This window comes from Simochromis diagramma, unplaced genomic scaffold (genome assembly GCF_900408965.1).
Source record: "Simochromis diagramma unplaced genomic scaffold, fSimDia1.1 OVJJ01000426.1, whole genome shotgun sequence".
Taxonomy (NCBI): Eukaryota; Metazoa; Chordata; class Actinopteri; order Cichliformes; family Cichlidae; genus Simochromis; species Simochromis diagramma.
The window spans coordinates 1,723,917-1,746,146 of record NW_024387170.1 but is presented as its reverse complement, the minus strand read 5'-3'; the positions used below and the strand labels follow the sequence as shown (position 1 = coordinate 1,746,146).

At 42.3% G+C, this 22,230-nt stretch overlaps 2 protein-coding genes across 6 annotated transcripts in view; one reads left to right on the top strand and one right to left on the bottom strand.

Annotated features, from left to right (window-relative positions):
- lrit3b (leucine-rich repeat, immunoglobulin-like and transmembrane domains 3b) overlaps nt 1-13,372 on the bottom strand; it is a 34,934-nt gene extending 21,562 nt beyond the window's left edge. The window contains exon 1 of one of the 4 annotated variants that reach the window (XM_040049090.1): nt 12,989-13,372. In XM_040049090.1, the coding sequence (XP_039905024.1) occupies nt 12,989-13,098 (110 nt within the window). In that variant the 5' untranslated portion in view covers nt 13,099-13,372. Of the gene's footprint in view, nt 1-12,145; nt 12,323-12,988 lie in introns of those variants that run through there. The other 3 variants (XM_040049091.1, XM_040049088.1, XM_040049089.1) reach the window with 3 other exon arrangements.
- Nucleotides 13,373-15,101: 1,729 nt separating this feature from the next.
- Nucleotides 15,102-20,572, top strand: fam241a (family with sequence similarity 241 member A). 2 transcript variants are annotated; one of them, XR_005698403.1, is made up of 3 exons: nt 15,102-15,425; nt 18,172-18,553; nt 18,589-20,572. XR_005698403.1 is itself a non-coding variant. In XM_040049094.1 (2 exons), the coding sequence occupies exons 1-2, from the start codon at nt 15,276-15,278 to the stop codon at nt 18,460-18,462; spliced, it is 441 nt and encodes a 146-aa protein (XP_039905028.1). In that variant the 5' UTR covers nt 15,103-15,275; the 3' UTR covers nt 18,463-18,777. The 2 variants fall into 2 exon arrangements, 1 of the variants encoding a protein (XP_039905028.1); XM_040049094.1 differs by having other exon boundaries at nt 15,103-15,425; nt 18,172-18,777.
- The last annotated feature ends 1,658 nt before the right edge of the window (nt 20,573-22,230 follow it).

Sequence of the window (22,230 nt, the reverse complement as noted above, 5' to 3'; positions counted from 1 at the left end):
GGGTCTGTCAGACTCTTCCTGTCACAGTTTGTTTCATACTGCAGAAGGAAACTGGACTCACTGACACCTTGACTTTCTTTGCAGTCTCTCTGTAGGACAGACCTACATTTATAAGAGTTATGATGGTCCGTCTCTCTTCCATTGTTAATTGCCTTTTTCTCACCCTGTTTGTACCAACACACTGCTTTCTGCAGCACAGTACTGTTCAGCTGATGCTGACGAGGGTACCACAGTGTGTTCAACACTGCTCTATGCAGACAGACGGGGCTGTAAGTAATCCAGAAACGTTGGAACACCTGTAGGAATTAGTAGCACCAGCTTTCAAGGCTGATCAGCCTCCTTTGCTGCAGAACAGCTTTAAACTGTTAAATCACACTGTGTTCCCTAAAAAAGGCCTTTTTTTTATTATTCTGAAATGTATGTTATATTTCAGTTTGGGGTAACCTTAGCTTTTTTTAACCTCTGGCAGTTCACCACTTACCTTTGTGCCATTTCAAGCTGTTCATTGGACTTGAACAACTTGAACTGCAATAAAAGTCTTTGGCTTAGAATGAAGTTGGTTTGGAAACATATTCAGCGATGCTTCATCTCCTGCTTTGCGTTTCTGTAGGCGCCCCGTGCTAGCAGTGTCCAAGCATTTTTTTTCCCCTTTTCATACCGCGCCCCCCCTGCAGTGGCTCTTCAACCCCCCTAGGGGGCGGGCCCCACACTTTGGGAAGGTCTGCCTTAACCAATGACATCTATTTGTGCAGGTGAAGAAGGCTTTCTGTGGGTGTTGCATCTTCACCAAACAAAAATGGAATCACTGACCCACACACGGGGAACCTTTTGTAGTCACATGTTCACAACATCACAGTGTCCGTCTACTTCCTACATCAAATCAAATCAATTTATTTATATAGCACTTTTCACAGGATAAAAACCACAAAGTGCTTCACAGAAATACATAAAATACATTAATAATAAAACACAGCACAAATCTAATTAAAAGCCAATCTAAATAAATGATTCTTAAGCTGCTTTTTAAAAGAATAAATACAATCAAGGCAACGTAATGATGGGAGAGCATCCCACAACCTGGGGGCCACCACTCTAAAAGATCTATCACCTCTGGTTTTAAAATATGTTCGAGGGACTACCAACAGCCTTTGATTAGAAGATCTCAGGCTGCGAGAGGGAGCGTGGGGTTCTAAAAGATCAGAAATGTAAGCAGGGGCGTCACAATTCAAAGCTTTAAAAGTCAAGACCTCATGATATATCACAGATGAGATGACAAGATAAAAAACAATATACTGAAGCAGTCGACAAAAACACGGAGCAGCAACAGCGGCCAAGCCGAACACAGGCGCCATGTTCATCATGTACATGACGCTCTTCTGTCTTCTTACATGACATTTACTTAACACAGCACCAATACCACCTCTCCTGGCCTTGCTGGTATAACAACACAAAATGCCCTTTCTCACACCCATCCCACTCCGTGTGCTTTTCCAGAGCAATAAACATGAACTAACAATGCCTGTACCTGGAAATAATAACTGTTATGCATACCCATACACGTATACATATATTTATATAAGCAAATGCTTCGTTACAATATCACATCTCCTCCCCCCTTAAGTCAACTACTCCTACTTGTCTACAAACAAATGCTTATACTGAAAAATGCTTAACAAGGAATTAACACATAACTATGGTAACCATACAACTGTACATATGTTTCTTTTTTTAATGCTAACTAGGAAGATACGTCCTTCCTGTGAGATCAGACTGCATTGTTTGCTCTATTCCTGGAAGATCTCATTCTATCTAACAAAGTCCATTAGAGTCTCTGGTGGACGTCTCTCTCTCTGGGAACGTTGCAACACTGGTGCCACTGAGGAGTCTACGGGAGCCGGAGTCTCCGGAGCATATGGTAGCTCCTGGGGCTCCGATGATGGTTGTGGCGTGGTGCCCACCCCTGATGGCAAGCAGCACTCAGGAATGGCTTCCAGATCATGTAATGGCTCTACCTCCCTGTCTGGTGCACTAGGAACAGTGTCTGCAACTCATGCTCTCGCCTGATCCACACGTTGCTTCACAGTTTGACCCGATTCGATTGCAACGATGTAAGACCATCGAGGGAGAGATCATCAAGTAACCTTCCCAACACTGGGCATGAGCAAGTCCAAAACTGATCTCCAGAACTGAGTCTCTGTGACATCATCAACTCTGCAGGTGATAAACCAGTAGTGTCATGTGGTGTGAGGCGATAACTGAACAGAAATCAGGACAGTCTGGTTTGCAAGGCATCACCTTTTACTGTCTTCATCCCCTCCTTAAAGGTCTGGACCACCCTCTCAGCTAGTCCGTTGGAAGAAGGGTGGAAAGATGCTGACCTCACATGGTCAGTGCCATTCTGCTTCATGAATGACTCAAACTCAGCGCTTCTGAAACATGTTCCGTTGTCTGAAACTAACATTTTAGGTAGTCCAAACACACTGATACTCTGTCACAGTTTCTCTATTGTAATCTGTGATGTCGAGGATGTCACAGGGTAAACGTCCAGCCGCTTGGAAAGAGCATCCACAATGATTAAAAGGATCTCACCAAGGAAAGGCCCTGCATAGTCCACATGGATCCTGGACCACGGTCACTCCGGCCACTCCCACGGGTGTAATGGCGCAGTAGGTGGTGATTTGTGGTGTTTCTGACACTCCTGACATGCCTGCACTTTTCTTTCAATGTTCTCATCCATCCCGGGCCACCATACATATGACGTTGCCGAGCCATTCATCTTTGACATGCCTGTATGAGTCTGGTGCGGGAGTTTCAATATTTTGTCTCTGTCTTCGGTGGGGATATTACTCGGGCTCCCCAGAGCACACCACTGTAATAATGTGAATTATTGTTTACAAGATGGTTTGTTCCACAATAGAGTGTGTTGCTGCACGGACGTTTTAGAGTGTCACACAAGTAAGGATTGCTAGGCTGTATGTTGCGGTTGTACATGGCAGAGGACCAATCTGAGTCGCATGACTTGTTAATAAAACTTACTACCCCGTTGGGTAGGAAATAGATATTCTGGAGTCTGTCGTGAATGAGACCAGAATATAACATGGTGGCAGCGGAGCGGACAGCGGAGCAAGCTGCACGGCCGGTGTGAACCCCCGAGAGACGCCTGTCGGAGCGGTGAGCAACTAGCGGCTAATCGAGTTAGCACCGCCGCGAGGCATGGAGGGCCTTAAATCGCCGCCGACGCTGGTATTGGACTCCAGTAACCTATCACGGACATGGAAGACCTGGAGGGACGAGTTTATGCTCTATGTGGAGCTGACCATGGACTCAGACGGCGAACAGAAAAAAGTAAGCTTGTTCAGTTATCTCGTTGGTGAGAGCGGCAGGGAGCTGCTAGACACGCTAATGGGCGACACGGCGAGAGATCGGTGGACAGTTAAGGACATTATTGAGAAGTTTGACTATCATTGCAATCCTGTAGTTAATGAAACTGTGGAGCGTTATCGGTTCTTCACGAGAAACCAAGGCGCCAGTGAGACAATCGACAGCTATGTGACGGAGTTAAAGCTGCTGACAAAAACGTGCAATTTTGGAGTAATAAGGGACTCACTGATTCGTGACAGGATTGTATGTGGACTTAACAACCCGAGTTTGAGGGAGAGACTGCTGCGTGAGAAAAACATGACACTGGATGCATGCATACAGCACTGCAGAGCCGCGGAGCTGTCGCGGGAAAACAGCAAAACCATTTCGGGAGCTGCAGTGGAGGAGGTGCATGCTGTGCGTGGAGCTGCGCGCCTGAAACGGATCGGTGACGCAGTGGACTGTAAGTTTTGTGGCAGGACACATGAAAAAAAGAAAGAAAAATGTCCAGCATACAGGAAGAAATGTAAAAAGTGTGGCAGAGAAAACCACTTTGCAGTTAAATGCATGGCACGTTCAGAGCAGAAGAGAAGGACGAATGTACACAACGTGACAGCATGTGAGAGTGATGAGTATGAGGACGTTCTCTGTGTTACAGAGGCAGACACACATGATTCAACTACAAAGAACACTGACAAAGTGAGAGGCACTCAACTCTTTGCAGGCATGCTGATGGGCAAAGAGATTGTAAATTTTCAGATTGACTGTGGTGCCAGTTGTAATGTAATGCCAATCCACATGCTAAGCCCGAACACACAGTTGGAGGACACACAGACAGTGTTGATGATGTACAACAAAAGTAAGATAAAGCCGTTGGGAAAATGCAAAGTTAAGCTACGTAACCCGAGAAATCAGAAACTGTATCGGTTGGAGTTTCAAGTGGTTGACAAAGACTGTAAAGTACCACTGCTGGGCAAGAGAGCCAGCGAAGCGATGAAACTCATAAAAGTACACTATGAAAACATCTTGAAACTGGACAGCATCGTTACTTCAGAGCACCCAGCAGCCAATGAGTGGAACATGGATCAGATTAAAACAGAGTATGCCGATGTCTTCACAGGAGATGGCTGTTTGGAGGGAGAGTTAAGGCTCGAGGTGGATGAAACTGTGAAACCAGTGCAGTTACCAAAACGGCGTGTCCCTATTGCAATGATAAAGCCGTTAAAAAAGGAGCTTCAAGATCTCCAGCGCAGAGGGATCATTACACCAGTAGAATGCAGCACAGACTGGATCAGTGGGATGGTTGTGGTCCAAAAGCAGAGTGGGGATTTAAGAGTGTGCATAGATCCAAAACCCTTAAACAAAGCCCTACAACGGAGCCACTTCCCATTGCCCACCATTGAGGACATTTTGCCAGATCTGTCAAAGGCTAAAGTGTTCTCTGTCTGCGATGTGAAGAGTGGATTCTGGCACGTGAAACTGGAGGAGGAGTCGAGCTACCTGACAACATTTTCGACTCCATTTGGACGCTATAGATGGCTGAGGATGCCAATGGGGATAAGTCCAGCTCCGGAAGTGTTCCAGAGGAAGCTCACACAAGCTTTGGATGGACTGGCAGGGATCTACATCATTGCAGATGATGTGCTGATCACGGGTCAGGGGGACACAGATGCTGAAGCAGTACGTGACCATGACGAGAAGTTGAGACAGTTTCTGACTCGTTGCAGGCAGAAAAACATTAAGTTGAACGCAGACAAGTTCAAACTTAAACAGAAGGAGACTACGTACATTGGACATCAGCTGACATGCAACGGTCTGAAAATAGACCCGGAGAAGGTTAGGGCTATAGAAAAAATGCCCAGACCTACAGACGTGAAGGCAGTACAGAGACTGTTAGGTATGGTGAACTACTTAGCAAAGTTTTGCCCACATCTGTCTGACCACTGTGACTTACTGAGACAACTGACACACAAAGACAGTGAGTGGAACTGGACGACTCGACATGACGACGCATTCCAGAGACTGAAAGAGAGTATAGCAGAGGCTCCAGTCCTGAAATACTACTGCCCAGAGGAAGAGCTGACAGTACAATGTGACGCTTCTGACAAAGGGTTAGGTGCAGCACTCATGCAGACGGGTAGGCCTGTGGCTTTTGCGAGTAGAGCACTTACACGTACAGAGCAGGGTTATGCCCAGATCGAAAAGGAGCTTTTGGCTGTAGTTTTCAGCATGGAGAAGTTTCATCAGTACACATATGGTCGTAAAGTGGTGGTACACAGTGATCACAAACCCTTAGAGACTATAGTAAGAAAACCACTGTTGAGTGCACCCAAACGGTTGCAAAGGATGCTTATGCGCATTCAGAAATATGACATAGATGTGGTGTATGTGCCAGGCAAAGACATGTTATTAGCAGACACGTTGAGCAGGGCATATCTTCCAGAGTGCTCACCACAGGGCTCCATAGAGGAGGAAATAGAGAGCATTAACATGGTCACTCATGCACCCATCTCACCTGACAGACTAAGCAGCATAAGGACTGCTACACAAGAGGACAAAGCACTACAGATCCTCATAGATACAATTCACAGAGGTTGGCCGACAGACAAAAGAGACACTGACGGTGACATCAGACCATACTTCTCATTCCAGGATGAACTGAGTAGTCAGGATGGACTTGTGTTTAGAGGTGAACGTGTTGTTGTCCCGACTACCATGAGACAGGAGATCATAACTAGACTACACTCGACACACCTAGGTGTAGAAGGTTGTCTAAGGAGAGCCAGAGAGTGTGTGTATTGGCCAGGCATGAACGAACAAATTAAGACTTATGTGACTAAGTGTGACATCTGCAGGTCAGTTGACTACAGACAGCAGAAAGAGACCTTGGTCCCACATGAGATCCCGACCAGACCATGGGCTAAGGTGGGCTCGGACCTGTTTATGTTTGACAACAAGGACTACCTTATCACAGTGGACTACTATTCAAACTTCTGGGAAATTGACTATCTCCCGGACACTAAGTCCACCACAGTGATTAGAAAGCTGAAGGCTCACTTTGCCAGACAGGGCATCCCGGACATTGTTGTTTCAGATAATGGACCACAGTATACGTCCGGTGAGTTTCTGAGATTTAGTCGACTGTGGGGTTTCCAGCATAAAACATCTTCGCCAGGTTACCCTCAGAGTAACGGGAAGGCTGAATCAGCAGTGAAGACAGCAAAGAGGCTGCTGCTAAAGGCAAAAATGGCGGGGCAAGACCCGTATCTTGCGATTCTGGACCATCGCAACACACCATCACAAGGCCTGGAGACCAGCCCAGCTCAGAGGCTGCTCAGCAGGAGGACACAGACGCTTTTACCAACCAGGACGAGCCTGCTAAGGCCAAAAGTCATTCCAGCCCGGCGGGAGTTGGAGATGAAACAGGAGCGCCAAAAACTGTGCTATGACCGATCAGCACGAGACATGGACTCTTTGAAGCTAGGGGACAGTGTCAGAGTTCAGCCTTTTGATCGCCATTCCACTTGGAGCAGGGGAGTGGTGATTGGGACTGTTGACCCGAGGTCCTATGAGGTTCAGTTGGACTCTGGAAGTGTCCTGAGGAGGAATCGGAGGCACCTGAGACATGCAGGCGTGATGGATCAAGAAAATGCCATAACAGACACTCGGGCACTGACCAGCTCAGTGACAGCTCCTTCAGACACTTGGGAGCGGCAGATCAAGACTGACGAGGTATCAGGGGGAGTCAGGACAAGGTCAGGCCGCAAAGTGGTTCCACCACTTCGGTACAAGGACTATGTTACATAATGAGGATTTATTGTTTATTGTTTGAGGGGAATAGTTGTGTATTCTGTGGATATTGATGTTCACTACAGCTTACAGAAATGTACATGTTTGAATAAGTGGAATGCTTTTGTATTCTTTGAGTGTTTCATATTGTTTGCTCCCTCAGTGAGAAGAAGGACAAAACAAAAAAAAAAAAAAAAAAAAAAAGAGGAAGGATGTAATAATGTGAATTATTGTTTACAAGATGGTTTGTTCCACAATAGAGTGTGTTGCTGCACGGACGTTTTAGAGTGTCACACAAGTAAGGATTGCTAGGCTGTATGTTGCGGTTGTACATGGCAGAGGACCAATCTGAGTCGCATGACTTGTTAATAAAACTTACTACCCCGTTGGGTAGGAAATAGATATTCTGGAGTCTGTCGTGAATGAGACCAGAATATAACAACCACCATCCTTCACACTCAGTTCCAGCTTTCTCTGTCGATATGGCTTATGACAGGCATCGGTCTAAGCCGGCCAGCCTTTTAAGGTGTACTCGTGGACTTGCGACAATAACACATCCTCAGCTGTCCAACGTTTGATTTGTGCTGTGTCAATATAATGATAAAATAATATTAGTACTTGAGAACACAAATATTATTCAAATCTAAATTCTAATTCTAATGAATGTACTGACTCTGTAGGACACAGACAGTTGCCCACATTGTTGAGGCTGACTTTGCCTCCACACCTAAACAGTGACATGAGTAAAGTAAGGGTTACAGTGGGATTCACAAGGTGGGGGGGACCCTAAGATCTGTGTAGCTGCTCAGCATAGAGAAAAGAATCTCAAAATAATATGAGCTTCAGCAGGTTTTCTTTGTATACAGGCAGTGATCAGCTGACCTGCTGCTCTTTGTGGATTTACACAACTGAATTGAACAAGATGTCAGGAGATGTTTCACACATATCTTGGCTTATTTCCATTTCCTGCACTGACACTATACAGTTTATACTTACTTTACTATCACAGTATAGAATTGATGTAAACTCTGAACTCAGTGAATTAATCCAAGCATTATCAACTTAAATGCAAAGTCATCTCTGCTGCACTTGATGTAACCTAAATGTCACCATGATCACCACAGCCAACACAGTGCTTTACTCTGAATTCACCACAGTAGTGCAAACTAACCTGTTGATCCTGGACAACAACTACCCAGTATTTTCATGCAACATTTGAATAATAAAAAGCTATTATATCTTAATTTGTTTTGCAGGATGTTTCACGTATCCTGCCATTTAAAATACAAAATATGAGTAACTGTATTCCGTTACAGTTACCGTTTAAAAAGGTGGTATTTAGAATACAGTTACTTTGCTCAAATAAATGGATTACACGGCGGTACTTTCCTGTTTCATATTGTGGCGGGTCAGGACTTTTGTATGACAGCTACGTTCTGTTGTTCCAGGCGGCAGCGTTACGGTTGCCATGGTTACAGGGTGACGCTCTCTCTCTCTCTCTCTGCGTGTTTCCTGGGTGAGAGAGCGCCTTTTTGTTGTTGTTGTTGTTGTTGTTGTGCTAAGCTAATAGGCAGAATGCTACAGCTCTAAAGAATGTAGCCTGATGGGCAGTGTAGTCCGTGCTGCAGGGAGAATGGACTGCCATACTCCTTATGTGGCTGTGAACGCAAGGAGGGAGAAAAAGGCGAGTGGAAAAGTACGAGCTGTCACGGAGCAGAAACGGGAGCTGGAATCATGTAAATATAATAATAACCACTGCAGCCAAGAAGAGTGCCTGACGAGCCCAGTTGTAAGTAAGCTGTTAAGACTCAACTGTACACTGTGTTCGTGTTTTCCTCTGAAACAATAAGCTCCGTTGGAGCAGCTTTTCAACGCCTCTCTCTGTCTCTCGCTAGCAAAGTTGACCCAGAAAACAAAGTAAAGCTATTTTTCAGCTACAAGCCGACACGAACCCGACGTATTAGCCAGAGGTCCCTTTACTACGGTTCGGAGCCGCGGACCTGTTTTATATACGCGTGGAATAGTTTTCTATACGAGATCGCTGCAGTGCAGCCTTACCTAATGTCCACCTACTGTTACTCATTTATATTAAGATTTAAACATCCAGTTGGTGTTGGTATGGCGAGTAACCTTCAGTAATAGTAATAAATCACACAGCAATAGGACATTCATGTAGTTGTAAAAATCATGATAATATATTAAGTGACACACTAGTAGAAAACAAGATATTATTTATTTTAAAGTGACCATTAAACTTTAACAACTTATGTAATATCACAAGACACTTCATAACAATTCTGTTTTTGCACATGTGAAGTTCTGCATCTTAGTAGTTCACCAGCAAATAGCTGCCTACTCCTCCTTGATTCCTCAGTACTAATGTCTAAAGTTCTCTGTGGTTATGTGTTTAGATCCTGCTGGACTTTCTCTCTGTGCTTGTTTTCAAAACCTTCTTTTTTGCCTTTTTTCTCTTTCTTTCAGATCACTGATGTTCTTCATTTTTCCCTCTTTCACTCTATTTCTCCATCTTTCTATTTCTCTTGGGAACTCTTGGCTGGCTGTTAATTATTTCTCTCCTTCTTTTTTGATACTCCCTGTTCCTTCTCTTTCGTTCCTCTACTGACAGGTTCCCCTTTGTTATTCTAGCCTGAAATGTACCATTTTGTAATTACTATAATTACTATAATTTTTCTGACGCATATGCATTTATGCAGATTAAGGATGAATATTCACAACACAAATATGTCTTAAGCAATAGAGATGCTATCTGGTCTTTAAGTCTGATGTCATTAGCCGTTTCCAGGTCCAAACTCTGCTGCAGATCCCAAAGGAACTCTGCAGCATCACAGAGAGTTACAAACTGTCTAAATTCTTTCATCTTTAATAAAATGATCAGTGTGGCTGCTCTACCAGGGGTAACATCCAGGCATCCATGAAAACAGAATATATAAAATTCAATAGAGTTAGAAATTAGCTCGCTGGTTTCCACCTAAACATGATACACCAGCTCTGCTATCACTTCCAACATAAATGAAGACAGAAAACTAAACAGCAGTGACGTTTGTAGGGTTACTGAAGTTGGACTAGCTGGTATATAATGATGTGCTACGTGATCGCTAGCGACACAGCTATGTTAGCATAGCATAAACAGTAAAGCGGGAGGATGAAAGCTAACTTTTTTCCACTTGATAAAAGTTAACGTGAAGGTTCCCGATGGTTAGTGATCACTGACTGTTTTTAGGGGCTTGGTCAAATGCAGTAGAACAAGATGCGAACCATTAAAACATGTTAAAACACAACAGCCTTAATAAACACAGAGTAGTTTGAACCCGGAAGCAGGGTTCATACGCCATCACTTAAAAGATCAGCTCTCGGGGCAGAGATAGCTCAGTAGATAGAGTGTTTGCCCCACGATCGTTGGGGGTTCAAATCCACCGAACAGCGGCTTTCCCGAGGTACCCTTGAGCAAGGTACCGTGTCTACACACTACTCTGTATTTATATATGTCTCTGTATTTATATATGTGTATATATGGTATATTTCTGCTCACATTCTGTAACTTCTGTCGGTGCTGTGCTATTGGAAACCGAATTTCCCGGAGGAATCCACCCGAGGGATAAATAAAGTTTTATCTAATCTAATGTAATCTCTGCTTGTGAATGGGTTAAATGCAGCATTTTCCTATGGGATTAATAAAGTATACATTAACAATGAGATTGAAGATCAGGCAAATTCCATAATATTCGACACATCTGTAAAGCAGAAATATCAGTAAAATACACAGGAAGTAATATAACTGAAATGGTAATAAAAATAACTTAATATGAATAGTGAATAGGACACTTTTGTGGCATTTGTCAACACCGTTATGTAACAAATGTCACCTGGCAGTTTGTTGCTTTCTGCCAGGTGACTGGCTGAAGAGCTGTGAAAAGGCAGTGGGTGTGTGGGGTGAAGTCAGCGCTCTTCTGTGGAAAAAAACCAGAGGCAATTAATTCACTCGGGTGCGAGTGGGTATACTGTCGGTAAGAGACTTTTGCCATTTTTGTTTGGATCATTTGCTATTGTATGTGCCTATTTTTAATGTGTCATTGGACTTTTTTAGTGTGACCACGAATTTTAATAGAAGAATTGATCAAGCCCTAGATCGACAGCACGCAGGGAAACTGATCAATATTGTAGGTATATTGAGTGTTTGTTTTAGCTTCATGATTTTGAATGGTTTCATAAAATTGATATTTTATTGGGTAATATTTTAATCGATAATGTTGTTTGTTTTTCAGCTGTGCTGTCTCTGCTGTCCTTTTTTTGTTCTTTTGATTGATTTGTAATTTTGTTTTGGTTAGTCCGTCCAGCCGTAAAGGCGGTTATTGATTGAGAGTAAGTTGTGTAAGGGCGGACTAACCTCCCTTTCTTTTTTTTGTTTAATTGTCTGTGCCACTTCCCTTTATCTCCCAGATGGCAGGTCATGCATAGTGCTGATTCCCAGCTGCGCTGAGACCCGAATTGTTTGCAGTGCGTGCCACGATTGCAGTGTCGCTAAGCGGGGTGTGACGGGTTGCAGTGTTGTTATTTTCGCACCGTTGGTGTGGTAAGTCTCATGTGCAGCTGGGATATCAGCAGGATGTGTTGTAAGTCCTGTCTGGAAATAACTGGGAATTTGTATGTCTAATTGATGTAATAAATAAATGATCAATTTATTTCTTTGCCCCATTTACTCATACCTTGTCCTCGGTTACAATTAGAAAAAGGGTCAACACCGTCAGGCAAAAATCCTGATGGTGCTGACACAATACCCGACTTTCTCTCATAACACACGTTTTTCTGACAGATGCCATCTTGTTTTTCATCACTTACTTATGGCCTCTACAATCTACCTGAATGAAGCTGTTTTTGCAAAAAAAAAAAAAAAAAAAAGAAATTTAATCCTGCATTTCATCGACTGTGGTTTTATCAGAAAGGTGTGCAATAAATGAAATAAAAATAAAAAACTCACCAGAGCAGTGACCTCATGGCATGTGTATCAAACAGGAAGTGGTAAAGGGGTCCTCAGAGTGTAAGCTACCCACAATAATTACTGATTTTTTTGTACTTTTAAAAAAATCTGATGGTGGTAACAAAAACTCTGGATACAATTGGGGGAAAAAAAATTGGAAAAAGTACGAGCTGTCATCAAGCAGAAACGGGAGCTGGAAGCATGTAAATATAATAATAACCACTGCAGCCAAGAAGAGTGCCTGACGAGCCCAGTTGTAAGTAAGCTATTAAGACTCGACTGTACGCTGTGTTCGTGTTTTCCTCTGAAACAATAACTTCCGTTGCAGCAGCCTTTCAACGCCTCTCTCTGTCTCTCGCAAGCAAAGTTGACCCAGACAACAAAGTAAAGCTAGTTTTCAGCTACGAGCCGACACGAACCGACTTATTAGCCAGATGTCCCTTTACTACGGTTCGGAGCTGCGGACCTTCAGTCACAGTAATAAATCACAGCAATAGTACATTCACGTAGTTGTAAAAAGCATGATTAAGTAATCCAAAGTATTCAGAATACGTTACTCTCATCGAGTGACGTAACGGAATACGTTACAGAATACATTTTGGGGCATGTATTCTGTAATCTGTAATGGAATACATTTTAAAAGTAACCTTCCCAACACTGGCAGTATCTAATGTTATAAAACAGCACTGCTGTTCAGCACTTATACTATTGGCACTACTGATACTCGGTTGTCACAAGAGTACTGCAATGTGATGCCACATACTAACAAAATGAGCAGTGACCATTGAGAAACAGATTACATACACATAGAAACACAGAAATGAAATCTGAGCCTCACTTAACCTGAGTTCTGCTATTCCACTTTTCCCATCATGGCAGGAACATAAGGATGGACAGGAATGGGCCGCTAACAGAAGCGACTGCAAAATGTGAAAAAGTACCAGCAGATGCATCCTTTGTCAAATTAACCTTACAAAAAGACGGCCTTTTGTATATCCATGTTAGTAGCCCTATCTCTCTGATGTTGTTTCCAAGGTGCAGAGTGAAAAGGAATCCCAGATTAGCTGGGATTACGCTGCTTACGAGTGACATGTAATCCCACACTTCAATCAGAATAACACATTAAAACATCGGGGCCAGCCTAAGGCTTTTTGAACCTTGTGGGGGGTCCGTCTGTGCACCGCCTCCTAATAGTTTTGTACATCACATCGCAGCATAAGCATTAAACAGTCCTGCTAATGTTTTCACACACACCATGCTGGGGGTGGAGGTGGTTGAGAGGAAGAGGAGTGAAGGGGCACTGAAGTATTGTGGTTAGCACAGGACGGTCAACATCAGCTGGAGCCTTTGGAGTTTCCTCCCACAGTCTAATGTTAGGTTAACTGGTTGAGTCCATATCATTATAAGTAAGGTAATACTAGTGCAGACATGTTAATTAAATCAAAATAACATTACAAATTACACGGAAAATGACACCCATGACAGCACTTTATTGTATCAGTGAATTAACGGAAACACCATTTTTACTTGTTTTACTGTCCCATAAATGCACATCACCTCAAAACTTTAAAACTGTACTGCTACATTACAAAGTAGCACAAAGCAACATACAAAGCATGTCACATAACTCAGCAGAAGCACACTGAGACACCACAAACAAGCACAGGGCTCCTCTCTGAAGGTGATGCAAAATGATGCACATCCACACCGGTATTTAATGGGTTCTACTTTAGACTCAGATTTAGTTTAATCATGCTGATAAACTAAATGAACGCGAGTGATCACATACCTGAGGAAGTCTGATTATGAAATCATTACATAAAATAAAAAGGTTTTGTTTAAATTTAAAAAAAAAAAAACAAAGTCATGAAAAACGTGGTGATGTGGTGGTTAGCAACTGTTGCCTCACAGCAAAAATGTTCTGTTTGGCTGGGGCCTGTCTGGGGCTTTCACAGGTTCTCTCCGGGCACTCCGGCTTCCGTCACATCCAAAGACTGTGATTAAGTTAATTGGTGTGTTAGCCCTGTAATAGACAGGGCGTGTGCCATCTGTTTCCCTGGGACAGCAGCTTCAGCCCACCCAACATCAAATGGATAAGCAGAAGAAAATTGATGGGCCTATTTCCAAGCAGACATTTGGAGATTTACTGAAACTGCACTTAAACATGACTCCCAACTGTAAAATTGTATAAATTAACTAATGTGTGCTTATCTACCCAAAATGTTAGTAATAGTAACTCAAATTTTTGGCACACTACCAGGAAAAAAATATATGAAGATGGTTAAGGCCACATTAAGACAAAAAATATTACTGATCATTTTGAGAATAAAACTGAAATTCTAGTCCAGAAATTCAAGGAAAAAAGTGGAAATACTATTTTTAAAAAATGTGGAGCTTACAGTTGTTTCAAGGCAAACTGCTGCTATACCCTGTACAAAATGTCTTGTGTAGATGAGTTAGTGAAATCATACCTCAGAGTCAGTTTTAGTTTCAAGGAAACGATTTAAACACAGTGTGGTGATGGGTATAAGGAGGTGAAAAAAGTCAGTGCAGAGCGTTGCATCTGGTCACAAGGGAAAAAACACACAAACATGGAAGAGTTGATCGGATTTGTGCAAAATGAAATGTTGCCAGTGGACAGGATATCGATGGTTAGTCCCTCGTGCAGTAAAGAGGATGGAGGACAAGACATGATAAGACAGCTGATCAGTTTGTGTCGCTGACTCATCTACACGAGGCTGTTTGTACAGGGTATAGCAGCTTTGAAACCACTGCGTCTCTATATTTCGACGTATTTCAGCTTTATTCTCAAAATGACCGATAATAATTGTTTTCTTAATGTGGTTCTTTTTTAGTGGAGGAAGCATGTTTCCATAGAAACAAGCTTCCATACTATTTGCCGTTTTCCCGAGCATTTCCACGACTGTCTGGCTCAGTGTTCCACATAAGTGAAGGGAGATAACAACGCTGTCATTACTTTCCTGCCCTGTGGGTGGCGCCTTGTCACAGGGTCGATGAAGTTTAGACGCTTAAAAAAATCTGCGGGCTCCCGAGATCGAGAACGCGCTCTGAGTCGCTTCCCCAGCATGTGTTTACTCCTAAAAGTTCCTGTCACTGTACTAGCAGGACTATGTCTGCTGTGACGCCTCCTGTTAATGGCCGGCATGTTTCTCATCGACGTGAGTTAGAAGAGCTACCAACGGAAAACCGGAGAAGACAGCATATTCCTCCGCCTGTCCAGGGTGGAAGGCAGGCACCACTGCACAGCCAGCGGCACCGGGTAAAGCGGCCGAGCGGCGTTTGTTGAGCTAGCCGTAGCCGCCTTTTTCAGATTTCATGCTAACATTGTGGCAAACAGGGCCGAGTTGTCAAGATCTGGGAGCGGTTTCACCGTGTCGCCTTAGCCTGCCGTCAGGTTTAACTTTGTTTTTGAGCTTTATCTGTTGTCCTAACGTAAACACTTGAGTCAGATTCCATTCAGATGTTATTTTATTCGAAGAATTAAGCAAAGGATCCGCGGACAGGACGGTCATATAACTTAAGTCGGGATATTATAGAAGCCATGTAACATCATACAATATGAAGTTAACGATCCCGTGTCTTCTTGTAAGACGCATTGCTTTGTGTCAGAACAAGCGATTGATCATTGAACCCACAGTAAACTTGATCGGTCAAAGTACACCAGTGGCAGTGGGCCCTACTTTAAATATCACAAATCCTCTGTTATTTCTAATTGTTTTCTTTATTATTTCATTTGATAAAGAAAACTGCATCTATTGTGGTGTTATTAGTTCAGTAATCGAGTTTTTAATCGACTGCTGCCTTATTAATGAGCAACGGTAAATGTTCCAAAGTGGAAAAACAGGTATTTCAAAACTGATCTGCTCGTTGTTTTGTGTTTTGGAAATTTCAGTGTTTTAAAATTTCACTGCATCCAACATCTGTCAAAGAAACATTTAATATTTTACAGCATCCACTTTCCAAATGCAAAAGTAAATAGATGATCTCCAATAATCGGAGGCAAACAGCCCTGACAGCAGCGTGTCTGTTGGTGATGTGTTTTTGTGTCTGCATGTTTAATGAGAGAGTTATCAGCACTCTGAAGCCTGTGCTGCTGAAAACGGATGTTGTAATGCTGTAGATGTTAATAATAATTCAGTGTCCAACCTAATAGCCCCAGGTCAGTGGCTCAGAGCCCATGTACATTTTATTGGCCTGTAGAAAGAAAAAAAAGCCTTTATTCTTATATTTTTCTAAAGCATTTGCTCTCCGGAGTGTAGGAGGACCCGGTTCCACATTAAACTCTCATCATCACTGCTGCTGTTGATTTTTCAGTCTTCCTGTTGGGAAACTGGTGGGCTCTTTATCCATATTTTCATTATTGCAGGTCTGCTATCGTTAGCGCTATAGAGTGATGCAGTGAAACAATGAATTTTTATAATCGAGTTATTCCAAGTACTCGATGAATCAGCCCTACATTATGCTTGAGTTGAGTTTTCTTCTATATGAACTATAGATGTGATGCTTTTTCACACAAGTGCCGACGTGGAAATGTAAGCTCGTATGTAGACGTGATGCGTGCCAGTAAGCAAAGCTTTGATTTGCTTGACAAAGGTCCATTAAATGATCTTACTTTTTGAGCGCAGTCTTGGCCTCAGTAGATGTGAGTGTGTTTGGCAGGGACTAAACCCGGGCCTTGCTGTATTTTTTCCCATCTCGTCACCACTGGTTACATCTGTAATGCAGTGTTTCCCACAGAATTATGTAGCATTTGGAGCAGTACCAAAGGCCGGGGCCACCCACAGACACTTTTTAATTCATTATAAATACTACCACATTAATTGTCATAGTAATTTGTATCTTCCTAGCTGAATGGATTCAGCATTAAGCTTTGAACTGTATCTAAAGGGACACTTACTTTATCCTCAACCAAACAAACACGAACACACATAATCGTGTTTGATCAGCATGCCACTGTGTTGGTTTGTCTGTAGAAATGCCACGCTGGAATGAAGTTTTAGCTTGACTTGTCCAATCTTGTCGAGTCTTACTAGTCCTACTGGTTGGTTTGCTATCTTGGGTGAGATGCTGCCTTTATGGAATCTGAACTGTTACAAAAGTGGACAGTATGAGAACTGTGCAGCACAAATGGAGGCTGTGGAGAGAGACTGAACTACTACACAGTTAACTTCTGCGTAGATAGACTTCTAGACTCAGCTTGTAGCATGTTCCATTAGGTGCTAGTACCAGGTACTTTGTATTTTAAGTACCTACTCAGCTGGGGTTGCAAGCAGTCTGAGACGATCCAAAAATGTGACATCAGAGGACTGCATGTCACTGATTGCCTAGTCATTGGCATCACTAGATGAGGCTTTTGTAGGACACAACTTTAGACCACAAAAATGGGAGCTCTACTAACTTGCCTGACTTTCTTTAAATCATAACAGAGCATCTTTTTTACGCTGCAGCAGAAACTGTTGGAGCACACTGCTGAATAAGAGCAGTTCATTAGTAGATGCACATCTAGTGTGATAGCCACACTGCTCTTTAAACCGGTCAGCTCACTTCTCTGGCTAAGCTAAAACAACAGCACATCATTACAGATACAAAGAAGTAACTGAGCATTATAATTATGTGCTTCTCAAAGCTTCCGCTGTCACTGACTGTAGCTCTCTGCAGATCTCCACAGTGCAAACACATTGTGGCTGTCAGTTTCTCTACATACTGTCTATGTATAGTTTAACATTTTTATTTACGTTTGCTATTCATCTGTTCACAAGTTGAATTATTCTGAGTAAAAGTAACCTCTGAGGTCAAGCGTGCGCATACTCGTTTCTCACAATGTTTCTTTTCATTTTTTTCACTTAGTCGAGTAAGTGGTTGACAAAAATCTTCACAATCAGACATTTTCTTGCCCAATATATTACAGGATGCACTATAAGCTGTCTTACATTTTATACAAGTGTTGCATTAATTTACCTTCCATCTGAATTTAGGAATTCGTAAATATATCTTTGTCTCCACAGACTGATGTCAGCCAGAACCGCCCTCGAACTGATCCCAGTGCAACCTGGTCCCGCACGAATGATCCCAGTACCAGAGAGCCTCTGTTGGACGACTGTGAGCGAATGGGGACTCTGTTTGGTTCGCTCAACAAGTGTCTGCGGGGAATGGGCTTCAGCCAGATGTACTTTGGGGACAAAATAGTGGAGCCGGTCGTGATCGTCTTCTTCTGGCTGCTGCTCTGGTTCCTGGGCATCCAGGCCTTAGGACTGGTGGGAACTCTGTGTATTATCATCATCTACATCCAGAAATAATGTTGATGATTTGAGTGGTGCTTGGTGAAACTCTGGAGAGGCCTGTACTTATACACTCTTGGTGATTTACGATGCTTTATAATTGTGATTGTCCATCTGGAGCCTTCTCTTGCTTTCCACAGTTGATGCAAACAATGGAGACTGATTAAAGAAAAAACAGCACAGAGCCAGATTAATGGATTTGATCATCTTGCAGTATTTACGACAGAGGACGCAGCGTCAGTTTGGGGTATTTTTGTGGCTGGTTTGATTGCATGCACGTTTATGTTCATGTACATTTTTGGGAGAAATATTAAATGAATCCCACAAAGATGATTCACTAATGTTTGCAGTGCACAGTTCACTGTGAATTGTGTTGAGTATAATGCTAACAGTGTCTCATTTTGGGCCGGATGTGGTTGTGATTGTGTGTCTTTATTTGGACAGAGAAGGGCTGATTTATCGAGTGCATGAGTGATGTAGAGGCCTTCATGCTGTGAGCACAGTAGCTGAGCTCTGGCTCATCGTGCTTCACTCAGTCCTCATTCTGCATCCACATGTTTCTGCATCAGGACAGAGGAGGAGAATCCCGATGCATGGAAGTTACAGTGACCTGATGGGCTTCCAGTGTTTCAAAGATCATTCCACAATGACACAATCTGTTGTGTGTTTTCTCAGCCTGCACAAATATGGCAACTGTTTTCTTTCTTTCTGAGTTTACAGTTGTTATGAAGCAAATTGAAATGTAATTTCCAATGTGACAATAATGAGACTCGGAGCTGCACGATGTGACGATATGGAATTTTGACTTTGATGCATACCCGCACCCTCACACAGCCTGCTGAAAACAAACCGTGTTGTGCATGTTTAAGAGTAACGGTAACTTGGCTGTTACGCTCAGATTTCAGGTTTATATGGTGGAATTGTAATAACAGCGCCCTCCTCTGGTTGAGTCCTGCACTACACCTGGCCTGTCAGATTCATGCAGAGAATCTCTGTCAGCCTGCATGACCACACAGTGCATTGTCCGTTCTAACAGAATTTGCCTTGATATCAAATTATCTAAATTGCCATCGAACTTTGAACTCCCATCAGCTCATCTGAAGAATTAATCGGTCATGCTAATAGTAAACACAGTCCGTAATCTCTTAATATCGTGTCATTGCCAGAAACACCTTTAGTCTCCTTTGCAATGATTCTGCAGGATTTTATTAGATGGTTAAAATTATTTGAATAGATTTAAAGTGAATATCATTAATGGAGTGTTGTCATCCACCCACACCCACATAGTATGACATGCATGCTGCTGGGAAAAGGAGAGAAAAGAAGAGACACTGAAAAGTTTATTTCCGCCTCCAGGATGACAAGAAGAGAACACACAGTTCACCACAATGTAACCAGTTTACTTACGAGCGAGGTTATCTGAGCACGTAATGATTTAGTGGTTCTGGAGTTTTTTTTCTTTGACTTGAAAGTGGTTCATGGAAAGTGGAAAAATTAAGCTAGAATGATACACTGGTGAACTTTGAGGACTAATTCCTGCCCCATGCAGCTGATCAGAGCCACTGCATGGTCTCTCTGTGGGCAGTCGAGTATTTCACCTCAGTCTTCCACTTTGTGTTTGCTAGTGTGGTAGAGTGGCTGTGAACATCAGGCCAGGATGTTGTATGTTCCTAAACTAAATGCGATAATGAAGATATTGTTATTTTGTTAAACACAAGTGTGTGACAGCGTGTTCAGCTGAAATCCTAACATCACACACTTTAATGTGTGCTGTGCAAACTAATCTGTGATCTCTCGGGTTTCCAAAGAGCTGAATGCTTAAAACAGCAAATGCTGATGTGAGTAAACCCTGGACTCACCTTTGCTCTTGTCTCAGGTTATTTAAGTATATTTGTGTTCAGACGTGCAGGTGTCTACATTAACTACACTCTAATCATGGGGAATGCATAATCACAGATGGTAAACTACTGATTTCCAATGGCCAAGCTACATTTGTCCCTCCTTTAAGATGCTGCAATCAGCTATTATCAAAATTAATTATTTTTCATATGGCATTTTCACTGACACTGACAAGGAAACATGTCATCTAATGATATTCCAGTGTATTAATAAAATGTTTTTAAAAATATTCTCTGGTTGTACTGTGTTTAAAAAAAAAAAAGTTATTCCCAAAAAGTAACAAATTACTCTTTACTTAAAAAAACATAAGTAATCACACCATGTAGAAAGTAATTTGTTACATTAGTTCCATCATATTTTTGTTACTTGGCAACTTAATATGGAAAGTTGTCTGCCATTAAACAGCGTAAGCTTACAGTAAGTTGGTAGGTCTGTAAGACTAGGAAGAGATCAAAGTGCCAGTACATTGTGAGACCACACACTTTGAGCATCGAGCTGCATCTGGTTTGGATGTCACGTCAGCATGTTGTCTTTGCAGGTGCTTGCAGAATTTCAGTGTCATGTTTTGCAACAGTAGGTGTTTCTGCACTGGCACAGTTTATACCTTATTATCACATTGTTTTTCATTTGTGTAATAACTGGCTGTAATACTCACGTCTGCTCTCCTCCAAAGCGGTACATCATTGCCGCTTGAATGAGCTGAGCTCAGGCAGTTGTTGCAAACGTTTACCTTATAAACCCCAACAGATCATTTCTTTTCTATGCATCTGTCATTCAGATTATTAGTACAGCAATGTTTCATATATTTTAAATCTGTATGCAACAGTCCGTAGTAGTCATCAGGGTAGACAGTCGGATCCATTCTACAAGTGAAACGTTGTTCTTCACTTTTATGTGTGTGAGCCCACAACTACAGATTACACTTTATATCACATGTATTCACAGTGGATGGTAATCAGCTCGTGCTAAGCTGTCAGCGTGACATACAAATAAACTATAATATAAATCTCAAATATTTATACACTTATGGCAAATTGAAGTAAATGTAAATGTAGGTGGTATTTCTGTCAAATGTACTGCTTATTTTTCATAACTGCAACACTCTGAATACAGTGGTTCCCTCGCTAGGTTCACTTTTCGCAGCCTCGCTGTTTCACAGATTTTTTTGGGGGGGGAAATGTGAACACTGTTTTATTGGTTTGGCTGTCAAACATCTAATACACCATGGATCAGCCTTCGCCTAGTCTCCCTGATGTGCACTTCTTCTGTTGCAACACAGTATTTTATTCTATTTTGTATAGTATGTTATTCTACTTTATCTTCTGTTCTATTGTTCTTGTCTTAATTTTTGCTGCTTTTAACTTTAACTGTCCACTTCCTGCCATGACCAAACAAATTTCCCACGTGTGGGACTAATAAAGGTTTATCTTATCCCATCACATCAGAGGAGTCACCCCGTGGTATTCTGAAGACAAGTAAAGACAATAGATATAAACACAGAAGCAGCACAAAGTCCTTTTTGGCACAACACCGGCTTTCATGGTCCTCGAGGGACGTAGCCCTTGTACCTTTTTGACTTTGCTGTGTGGGTATGTGTGTCAGTGATTTGAGTGTAATATTCCCAAATTTGTGTGCATTTCATTTCCAATACCAGTTTTACCTTTTTGATGATACGAAATGTTCTTTTTGTCTCAGCTTTTGTTGCTTTGCTGTAGTTTCTCTTCACACACATGCCCACAAAGTTATGGTTGATGTGATACGATTTACAGGAGCGTAAAATCTTCACGTATTAGTCAGATCTGTGGTTACTGTGGATGAATCCTTACTTGCATTAACTGTAAGATGAGAAAACATAAACACACTCAGGTCTGCTGTAGCTGCATTCTT